This window comes from Montipora capricornis, chromosome 1, assembly GCF_036669925.1.
Source record: "Montipora capricornis isolate CH-2021 chromosome 1, ASM3666992v2, whole genome shotgun sequence".
In the NCBI taxonomy this organism is placed as follows: Eukaryota; Metazoa; Cnidaria; class Anthozoa; order Scleractinia; family Acroporidae; genus Montipora; species Montipora capricornis.
The window spans coordinates 18,738,638-18,748,637 of NC_090883.1; the positions used below are offsets into that span (position 1 = coordinate 18,738,638).

At 43.6% G+C, this 10,000-nt stretch overlaps 2 protein-coding genes across 2 annotated transcripts; both read right to left on the reverse strand.

The window, feature by feature from the left end:
* Nucleotides 1–1,195: 1,195 nt before the first annotated feature.
* LOC138059794 (uncharacterized) lies at nucleotides 1,196–2,272 on the reverse strand. Its single transcript, XM_068905415.1, has one exon. It carries the CDS (start codon nucleotides 2,270–2,272, stop codon nucleotides 1,196–1,198), a length of 1,077 nt encoding a protein of 358 aa, XP_068761516.1.
* Nucleotides 2,273–2,412: 140 nt separating this feature from the next.
* Nucleotides 2,413–4,212, reverse strand: LOC138059800 (uncharacterized). The gene has a single exon (XM_068905425.1). The coding sequence runs from the start codon at nucleotides 4,210–4,212 to the stop codon at nucleotides 2,413–2,415; it is 1,800 nt and encodes a 599-aa protein (XP_068761526.1).
* Nucleotides 4,213–10,000: the final 5,788 nt, after the last annotated feature.

A 10,000-nucleotide genomic window follows, 5' to 3' on the forward strand; every position in this document is an offset into this window, starting at 1 on the left:
TATCTAAATTAGTAAGATGACCAATGTTGGAAATAGAAGAAGTTATATCGAGTCGTGGTAATGAGTTATATCTGGATGGACTACTGGAGCTATAAAGATAAGGGACTCCTCCTGGACACCTATAACAAAACTTACAAGTATCTATAGAACTTATATTTTAAGATGATGATGATGGAATATCAGCAGAGGAGTTGATAGGTATCACAGGAGAGTCAGCATTCTTCCTCAAGAAAATTTTTCCAGCATTAGTCCACAGGAACTTGTAACTGTTGTCTTTTTTAAATTTTAAGCAATCTTTGAAAAGTTCCTTATTCTTTGACGTTAAGCTTTCATTGATAAAGATCTTCTTATCAACAGGGAAGCCAAGGTCTGCCGTGGTGATAGATTTCAGCCTTTTCCTCGAACGATACAAGTTTTCCCTCATCTCTCGTCTTGCAAACTTTACTATTATGGCAGGGTCCACTGATGCCCTACTACTTGGAATTCGATGACTAATGGATATATCTTTCCTTTCCATTGGAATACCCATCTTCTCACTTAGCTGAAGTACAATGTTATTAGTTTCTTCCTCCTGGGGTTCCTCAGGGAGAGGAATGCCACGAATTTCAATGCAGTCTCTTCTAGTATACTGCTCCAAGTCATTAAGACACTTCTGAGCTAACTTTAAATCATTTGCAGAACTTAATACTTGAGCTTTTAGGCTCACATATTCTTGCTGAAGTGCCTTATTTTTCTCTTGAAGCGCCGTAAGAGCCTCTTCCATCTTCTCACATTTCGTATTCAACGATTTCACCGTCGCTAATGCTTCCTGAAGTTGTTCAGAAAGTGGGCGCAATTTTTCATCTAAGATCTTCTCAAGTTTTTCCGCAGTAAGGTTTGGCATTGTTCTTGACATTAAAACGAATACACTGTATTAAGACACACAAAAACTCAACAAAGAATTAACAATATTGCAGGACATAAAAAGAAGACGTCCGCCATATTGCCTGACCGCTGACCGATGAGTGCACTTGCTCTCATCTTCTTTACAGCAGTCATCATCATAGCCTTCTGCGGGGTAGATAACAGCAATCTTGGAAATGGGCCTCTGGTATTCTCCATCGCGGCTCTGCCGTCTCGTCCAGGGTACACGTTAATGATGCGGCCAACATTCCATTTCCCACGAGCCGCATTTGGTGATTCCATAATGACAAAGTCACCCACTCTTTTCTTTTCTCTGCGTGCCACTTTTTCCTTGGCAGCAGTGACGGGAACACATCCCGAGTCCAACGGGTCCAAAAGGAGTCGACGATTTCTGAACAAACTCAAATCTATGTCGCGTCTGACGGAACGGTCCTTGAGGAACTTGTGATGATGCTCGACCAAGTAGGATATCATTGGGACAAATGTATGAGCCATCATCTGGATCGTTGGGAATTCGTGCTATTGGGCGCTGGTTGAGTAGGTTTGCTACTTTTAATAGGCAGGTGTGTAACTCAAAAGGGGTTAGCACTTGATCTCCGGTCGCTTTCTTTAAGGTAAGCTTGCAGCTCTTCACTAGTGCTTCCGCACACCCATTCTGATGAGGAGCAGCTGGTGTGGCAAATTGCCATTTCATCCCCTTGTCTGCACAAAATTCTTTTAGTCTGTCCGTATCCAATCCTTTCACCATTGCTTGTAGTTCCCGTTCAGCGCCAACCATTTGTGAGCCGTTGTCACTAGTCATCAATGCTGGCAATCCTCTAACAGCAAAGAATCTTCTTAACACCTGCATCAGTTCCATTGTTGAGCAGTCCGTTGCGAGTTCTAGGTGAACTGCCCTAGTATTTAAACAGGTGAATAGCACTCCATAGTGTTTGGTAGTCTTATTTCGACCAGTCTTCACTTGGTACGGGCCAAAATAATCGCAGGATGTGAATTGAAACGGAGGTGGAAAAGGAGCCAGACGGTTTTGCGGTAAGTCCGCCATGACTTGGGTCTCCACTTTCGCTGCCACTTCACGACAAATCACACATCTAAATTTGATTGCCTTCGCTAAGTCATGGGCTCGGATTATCCAATACTTTTTTCTTGATTTATCTACTGTTGCTGCCACTCCTGAGTGTCCACACTGGTGAATGTGCTGTATGATCAACCGAGATATCCAATGATCGTCAGGCAGCAATACTGGATGCTTGCTGTCGTAAGAATCCAAAGCTTTCTCGACACGACCACCAACTCTAACGATGCCCTCTCGGCCGGTGTATGGACTGTGGTTCTTGAATTCACCTATCTGCAGTTCCTTTGCCCACATCGTCTCCGCACTCTGTAGCTCTTCGTTTGAAAGGGGGCCATCTTTAGGCTTACAAGCCCGGTTTGCTAATCGGTTGCGCCAAAGAGCGCGAAGGTTCCACACAAATCTTGAAGTATACGCTGTCACACGAACCAGTCTTTTCAGCTTGAAAACTTTTTGCAGTCTAGGGGTAGCTGTCCCTTGTTTCCCTCAAAGACTAGGTGGACTGCGCGTTGTTCCCTCTCAACTCCCCTTTGGTCAGCAGCTGTTGCATCTTGTGGCCATTCACTCTCAGGAAGACGAAGGAAGCTAGGTCCTTTCTGCCACCTGTCTGCTAGGTTTTTCACTAATATCCCTCGAGATACCTCGTCCGCCACGTTTAGCTCTCCTGGAATGTGCCTCCATTCGGCAGGGTCTGAGTTGTCCTGAATTTCTCCTACTCTGACAGAAACAAAAGGTTTGAACCGCCTAGCCTCACTGCATATCCATGCCAATACTATCCTGCTATCCAGGAAATAGACTGCCTTTTCAAACTTGAATCGACATTCTTCTAAGATTGTCTTGCCCAGTCGGGAAGCCAAAACTGCACCCTGAAGTTCCAAGCCGGAGATGGTCAATCTCTTCAAAGGCGCCACTCTGGATTTCGCCGCAATAAATCGAACGCCAAATTCTCTGGAACTTAACTGCCATCTCGCGTATGCGCAGGGACCAAATGCTTCTTCTGATGCATCCGAGAAAACGCAAAGAATTGGCTGACCAACTGCATCGGGTGGAGTTAGGCAACGTTCAAAGCGGACACCGTTCAACTGCACCATCTCTTCAAATAGGGTTTTCCACTTCTCAAGAACTTCGGAAGGTAGATCTTCATCCCAGCTGATGCCTCGTTTCCAAAGCGTTTGCAGGCCTATCTTCGCTTTTATGAGGAATGCGATCGACTGTGCCACTCGGCTAAGTATTTTCCTCTTTGAGAGCTGAACCATTTCTTTGCCTTCAGGGAAATCTGCTGGCACTTTGAAGGACAGTGTGTCTCTTTCGCTAAGCCAAACCACACCCAGGACCTTTTCCACTGTAATTCCTTGGGGGGACACTTCTTGTTGTCGGTTCTCTGTTTCTTCAATCCTGTTCGACACCCAGCCTTTAACTTGAAATCCTCCTGTCTGAAGTACGCTGTCTAGATCTGTTGTAAGCTTCTTTGCTTCTTTCACGGTTGATACAGAGTCACATATGTCATCCATATATGTGTTGTCTTCGATGACTTTGGCCGCTGCTGGAAAGGTTGCCTTTGCCTCTTTCGTGGTTTTTCTAAGGGCTGTCTGAGCCATCGCAGGCGCCGGTCTATCTCCCAATGTAAGTACAGTTTTTACATATACACCTGGTTCAAGGTGTGTTTCCAGGTTTCTCCACAGGAACCTGTGTACCTGCTGATCCATTTCGAGGATTCGGATTCTATGATACATCTTCGAGATGTCTCCTAAGAAAGCCACTTGATTTTCTCGAAACCTAAGGAGAACACCGAACAAGTCGTTCAACAAATCGGGTCCGATAAGCAAGTCCGTCTGTCCATGTCCCAGGTGGAGCTGATGTCTGTTGAGGCCAAGTTTTTTCGCAATATCGGTAATTTCCACCTCTGCTACGTCGTCGCTGATTGACGGGATTCCTATGGCGTCTATGACGTGTGCGCTGCAGTCCTCTAGTGATCTCAGCTGAATGGGATACATAATTGTCTTCAATGCTTCTTCCTCGCCGCCCACTTTTGTGATGGTTACCACGACTGATTTTCCTCTTAGCTTTACATCCTCTGCGAGGGATGACCTGATTAAGCTTATCTGCGCTCCTGAATCCAGAAACGCATTGGCTTTTCGGGTCACGCTGCCAGTTCCTACTATGTCCACTTGTACAATTGGTAGCAATGCTCTCTGATTACTCGTCAAGGCGGAAACAGTTGCGACTGTCGGTTGCATGGCTCCATGCAAGAGCGGGTGATGGAAAAACGTACATTGAATGCCATTGCTTCTCTCAGGACATTACCTCCTTCTTGAACAGTTGACTGACCTATGATCCCTTCCAGCACGTTTTAGACAGCTGAAACACGCGTGGTTTTCCTTGACAGCCTTGATTCGATCTTCTGCTTTAAGGGACGTAAACTTCCGGCATTGGTCAATCCAATGATTTGAATTCCGACAAAACCAACATCTGTAGACCCTTGAAGTGTTCGTTTCAGCTGTTCCAACGTGGCTCACCGGAAGCTTGGGTGGTTGGGTAACACTTCTAAGTGGTGGCGTTGCTCTCATACGGGACTTCATTTCCGTCGTCATCCAGGTTATTAGCTGAGCTAGAGTAGCGTCTTGTCCGCCGTTTTCAAGGTGCCGTGCCCATACTTTTCGGTCGTCACTGCACATTCTTTGTTCTATCAACGCCAGCATGTGATTATTGTCCATATCATGCGGTCTTCCGATTTCCTTTAAAGTATTGAAGCTCCTTTGGACGAGATGAACAAGATCGCAGAAACGAGCGTCCTCTCCCTCTCGTAACGGTCTGAATTTGCTGATGTCCTGAGTAACTGTATCCGCTACAAATCTCGGGTCTCCATAGACTGAGTCGAGGTGGCTCCATGCCGCGTCGTAGTCTGCGCCAATTCCTTTGATTAACTCTAACGCTTTTCCCTGTAAACTTGTGCGCAACAACGAAATTGCATCTCTCTTGCTGAATCTTGAGTCAACAGCATGTCTGAAGTCGGACCGAAAAATTGCGTACTCTCTTACATCTCCAGCGAACCGGGGCATCTTGGGCTTTTCCATTTTGAATCCACATGACGTACTGGAAGGGCTAACTGGATTATTCGCGCCAATGCTGTGTCCGTTCCCACTGACGTGAACGCTCTCCTGTATCGGTGCTGTTTCCATGTTGGGCCCTTCGCCAAAGTTCTCAGCCGCCGCACTATTCGTAAGTGCTGAATCTTGCATTTCTTCTCCATTTCCCATTGACAACATTGCGATTTGTTCCGCGGCATTGTTTGTTGCCAAATTAGCATAATCCATCGCCTTCATTTCTATTTCCAAAAAGAAGTCTTGACACTCTTCTAGCCACGCTTCTTCTTGCTCAAAAGCTTCATCTTCGACTAGTAGTTGTGTGTAAGCCTCGTGCTTGATGACCAGATCTTCGAACGCGGCTTTCACGCTGTGCAATGCTTCTAAAATTTCACTTATGAGCCTGTGGTCGCTCAATTTCCTTCGCAAACCTTTGCCTTGCCGGGTTAGTGCCGCTTTCGCCGTTCGCCGTTTTATTTTTGCCTCTTCCATGACCGCTTCTGCCATCGATCTCGTACGTTTTCACTCCGCAAGGGGACCAGGTTAGCCAACAAGAAATCGAATGAAAGTGTCCCTTCGGCAACGAAAACCCAATAAACGGACTCTGGACTCTCGAATCGTATAAATCAGGGCGCGACAAAAGTGCTGTCCGATAGCCCGGGGCTTGTGGAATGACTTGTCGGGCTAGAGTTTTCTTATCGTAGCTAAGTTATGCCCGATGGGCAAGCACCGTTGGTTCCTCTTTTCTGATGATAAATTGAGCTTTTGTACTGAAAAGTGTGTAGCAGAAAGCTCCTGAGAGAAAATGATAACGTTATGAGGCCAAATTATCGTAGCGTGACAACGTTTTGCACCACGTCCGTAGATAACGTCATGACTTTTTCTGCGTACAAAAGCGACCGAAATATATTTTATAAACAATTAATTTCGGGCTAGTAACCTCAAGTAACAGCTTGCCCGAAGGGCAACCTCATCTTTTCATTTTCGTCTCACCCTGATAAATACAAGCTGATTTATTTAATTTTTATTCGATCTGAAATAAACACAATATATACAGAAACTTAAAAACTAATAGGTTAATATAAAATGAACGAAACTAAACTGATAATCAATAAACGCTAATGTCCAAGTATTCCTAATACACGCGATCAACTAAATTGGTTTTTACATGCGAGATAATATTCCATTTAACACGAATATAACAGAAAACTCTAAATCCAATTCTTACAAAACAATCGAGAAAAGAGAAACTTATTAATCAACTTACTTCGTGACGAGACTCCAAAGTAAACCTTGAATTCCATAATAAATGCATAACCAGGTAAGCCATAAAAACGGGTAAGCCAAAATCACAACTGCACGTTCCACGAGTAGAATAAAAAGCGACTAAATTTTCTATCTCAAGTTACAAATCATATCCTATTTCGGGTTAAACAAAACGACATTGACCAGCTAGCTATTCATCGTATTACAATAATAAACGTCACGCAATACTAATAAAAGCCACTGAAACAGTAACCAAGGGGACACAGGTTCGATTCCCACTCACGGCACCCTTTTTTGAATCAACAAGGCTGGAATATATAGTTAAGAGGGTCTCTCCAGCCAACAGCGCATCTCTGCCCCCAGAAGGATCTAGGACACACAGTCCAAGCCTCGGTAAAATGTAGTTAATTAATGAAGTTTTGAAGGGACCAAGGACGGACAACCCCTGAATGACATTTTTCTCCAATGAAAATGTTGTCTGTCCTTGGTCCCTTCAAAACTTCATAGATATATATAATCATTGCTGAATAATGGCTAAGTCTAAGGCTTGATTTGAAAAGGGTTAGCTTTCTCTTGAAGGTTGTTAACCGACATTTTTCACTGTGTAAGCTTGCTTCTTAGTGCATGTTCACTTTTGTATAATGCTCCGCCCTGCGGGATTCAGATTGCATTCTTTCCCGGCTGGTCACCAGGTCATCACGGTTTAAAGATCATTGTTATGCGGACCAGAACTGCGTATAAAGGCACCAAGTGGTCTTCACAAGTCGTCTTTTTTTCACGTGCAAGCCAGGTCATCATGCCTTTTCCACATTCCGCAGGGAAGGATCTTCCCTTGTCGGAGGAGAATAGCGATTTATCTATTATTTCTGTCCGAGTTCATCTAGCGGACATGAATTAGAGCAAGCTCCGGTTGCGACCGGGTTTCAAAGACGCTTTTTCTCTCTTATCGTGACGGAATAGCGAGTCGCGAAGCGGCGAGAAAACCTCTGATACAGGCCGTTGAAAACCTCACTTCCAAGCCCCGTTTGATTGACATTGAAAAAAGTCCGTAAATTGATACGTGACATAACCTACCAATCAGCATCTTTGGTTCCCACGGTACATTTGTCTTATTTACTTTGATGCCGAATATGAAAATGCGTGCAATTGTCACCGAAATTTCCAACCTCCTTTTGAGGGATAGCCAAGTGTGCTCCCCATTCAGACTGACTGCTAGCAGTCTAAGGAATCTTGGGCAGAGGGAAGGCGGAGGGCTCAGTACTCTATCGATTTTTTTTCTCGCGCTCACCTTTCCTGGATCCGGACCATTTTTTCGCTCGTCCCCACCAACTGAGAGCCCTGAACATGCTAATGTAAACATTGTCGACTTACCACATTCAAGTATATTTGTGAGATGGCTTACGTTATGCGAATGTAAGGATAAACTGGGATAATTTGGTCATCCAATTTTCTGGAATGTCTAAAACTCTCCAGTAGTCTGAACTTAACAAATGAAGTGTGATTCAGTGTCCCAATATCGTGCAGGTATATTGATGGAAATAGTGCTGAACTTGAATTGAATAATCACGAAACTTGATCATTCCATTGTAATGTCAACTTACTGCAAGGTCCCCCATACTTTTCATTGTAACAGTTTGGAAAGCCATAAAATGCCCAAGAAAACTTTGGTCGAAGCTTTTGAACAAAAAGCACGGTTCCTTCCATGAATTGTCGGGCTGCTGCTTCAAACTCTATCCTGGCTATAACCTCAGTTAACGGATCTGGCAAGGAAGGGTACTTCGTCTTGACCAACTCAACAGACTTTGTTCTGCAAGTGCAAATATGTAATGAATCCAAGTTCTAGCTTCAAATATATATTGCGTTTTCACTGCACCTTGTAAAACAGACCAAAATATGCCAGTAAACAAGACTACTAGGTAATAAATTTATCTATAGTATTCATATATAGGGAAGATATCTGTTTACGAACATTGCTTTTGTTATTCAAATTTGCCAACCACAGGCAAAAAAAGAACCTTTGCCAATGAGGCTCTGGTTGGCACATCAATGACAATAGGTGACGTCAACGATATCTTCCCTATAGCTCAATATCATCCTCGTATCTTGATCAGAAACAAAGATAACAATAGCGGATTACTGCCAGGATCTCCTATTATTTTATTTGATTGACAATTTACGCCATCCCCTAATGCAATACGTTTTAAGGGGTTCTTTATTTAACAACAATACAAGTTAATTTGTCTTGGGACGGTGCTATGCTTCAGTGAACTGGATGTCTATTGCTTAAATGCAGATAAACCCCCCCCCCCCCTCCCCTGTATTATATATAGGAATTGCAAAAATAGCCAATGATGTACGTCTCACAGCTTAAACTATTTTATTTTTATATATCATCCAGGAAGAGGCCAAGCAGATGTATTCCCGATGGTCATTTCTCTGCCCCGAAAAACTAGCGTCTGCGAAGTCGAACTGCACAACGATTTCTGTGACGTAAATACCTTTTTTTTTTTGGCCAATCACGTTGCATGAGAGAAGAGCGACTCCGGTGATCTCCGCGCAATTCGTGCAATCGTTTTGAAACTAACATCATTGAGTGAAACACCAAAAAATTAAGATTCTTTGCGGTGGCGAATGTTGCATTCTTTGACGGACAAAATTTTTGCTTGCAAAGGAGAAGGTAAGGCAATTTTCTTTAACAGTGCCTCTCTCCACCCAGATGTATAAATGGGCACCAGTGATTATTATCCTGTCCAGGAAAGAAGAGCAGTAACCAATTTAAGCTCCAGCAGGTACGAGCGGGCACTAGGCCTTGTGACGACTTACCTTATCACCTACAGCATGCATAATGGCCCTCCAGGGCGATTACCGCCTAGGTTGCTTCTTATTACCGAAACCAGAGTTAAGGGTCAGCAATTCAGTGTGAGTCCATAAAGACTTACTTTTTCATGTGATCTACAGCTACGGGTGCCAGAAAAAACCTCCAAGTCCTTAAGGACTCCAAGAAAGCTGAAATATTTTATTTCCCAAGTTGCCAAAACAGTAGTCTTTGCCGGAAGGATAACTCACTCCACCCCTGTCCTATCTTTGGATATATATGCAGTATGAATGCCACCGCCGTGGATCTGTGCTGTTTGAGAAAGCAACAAAAGGAAATTACTGATAGAGAAAGGGAAAGAGTGCCCGTGAGTAATCTTCTAGCAATTTAGCGGATTGGCGGCGAAAACGGACCGTGTTGGACGTCCTTATCAATCATTTACAACATACGTGAGCCATTTACACTGGGGCACTGGGTATGAATAAATATTCAGTAAACAAATCATGCCATTGAGGTTCTCATACAAGTTCTATCATAATCATTCTCTGCAATATCAAGGAGACGAATCTGCACGAGAAAACAACTGAATTCCAAGTCAGTCATAGCCAGCAAACTACAATGACCTCATCACGTACGGTATTAATCGACCTGTGTATATCTAACTCGCAACGACGCATTTGTGTTAGACGATTAGCTTTAATTATATTCGAAATTTCTTAAAGGTTCAAAACGATTCTCAAGTAGTGTCACGACAGATGTTGTGGTTGCATTCAAAGAGACCGATAAGTTCTTTTTTTCTTCAGAAAGTATTAAAGCCTAAACAGGTGGGTTATAGTACTACTGAATGGAACTACAAAGCTT

Bases quoted from the DNA above. Each gene is read 5' to 3' on its own strand.
- LOC138059800 (XM_068905425.1), bottom strand. From the start codon at position 4,212: ATGCAACCGACAGTCGCAACTGTTTCCGCCTTGACGAGTAATCAGAGA.
- LOC138059794 (XM_068905415.1), bottom strand. From the start codon at position 2,272: ATGTGGGCAAAGGAACTGCAGATAGGTGAATTCAAGAACCACAGTCCA.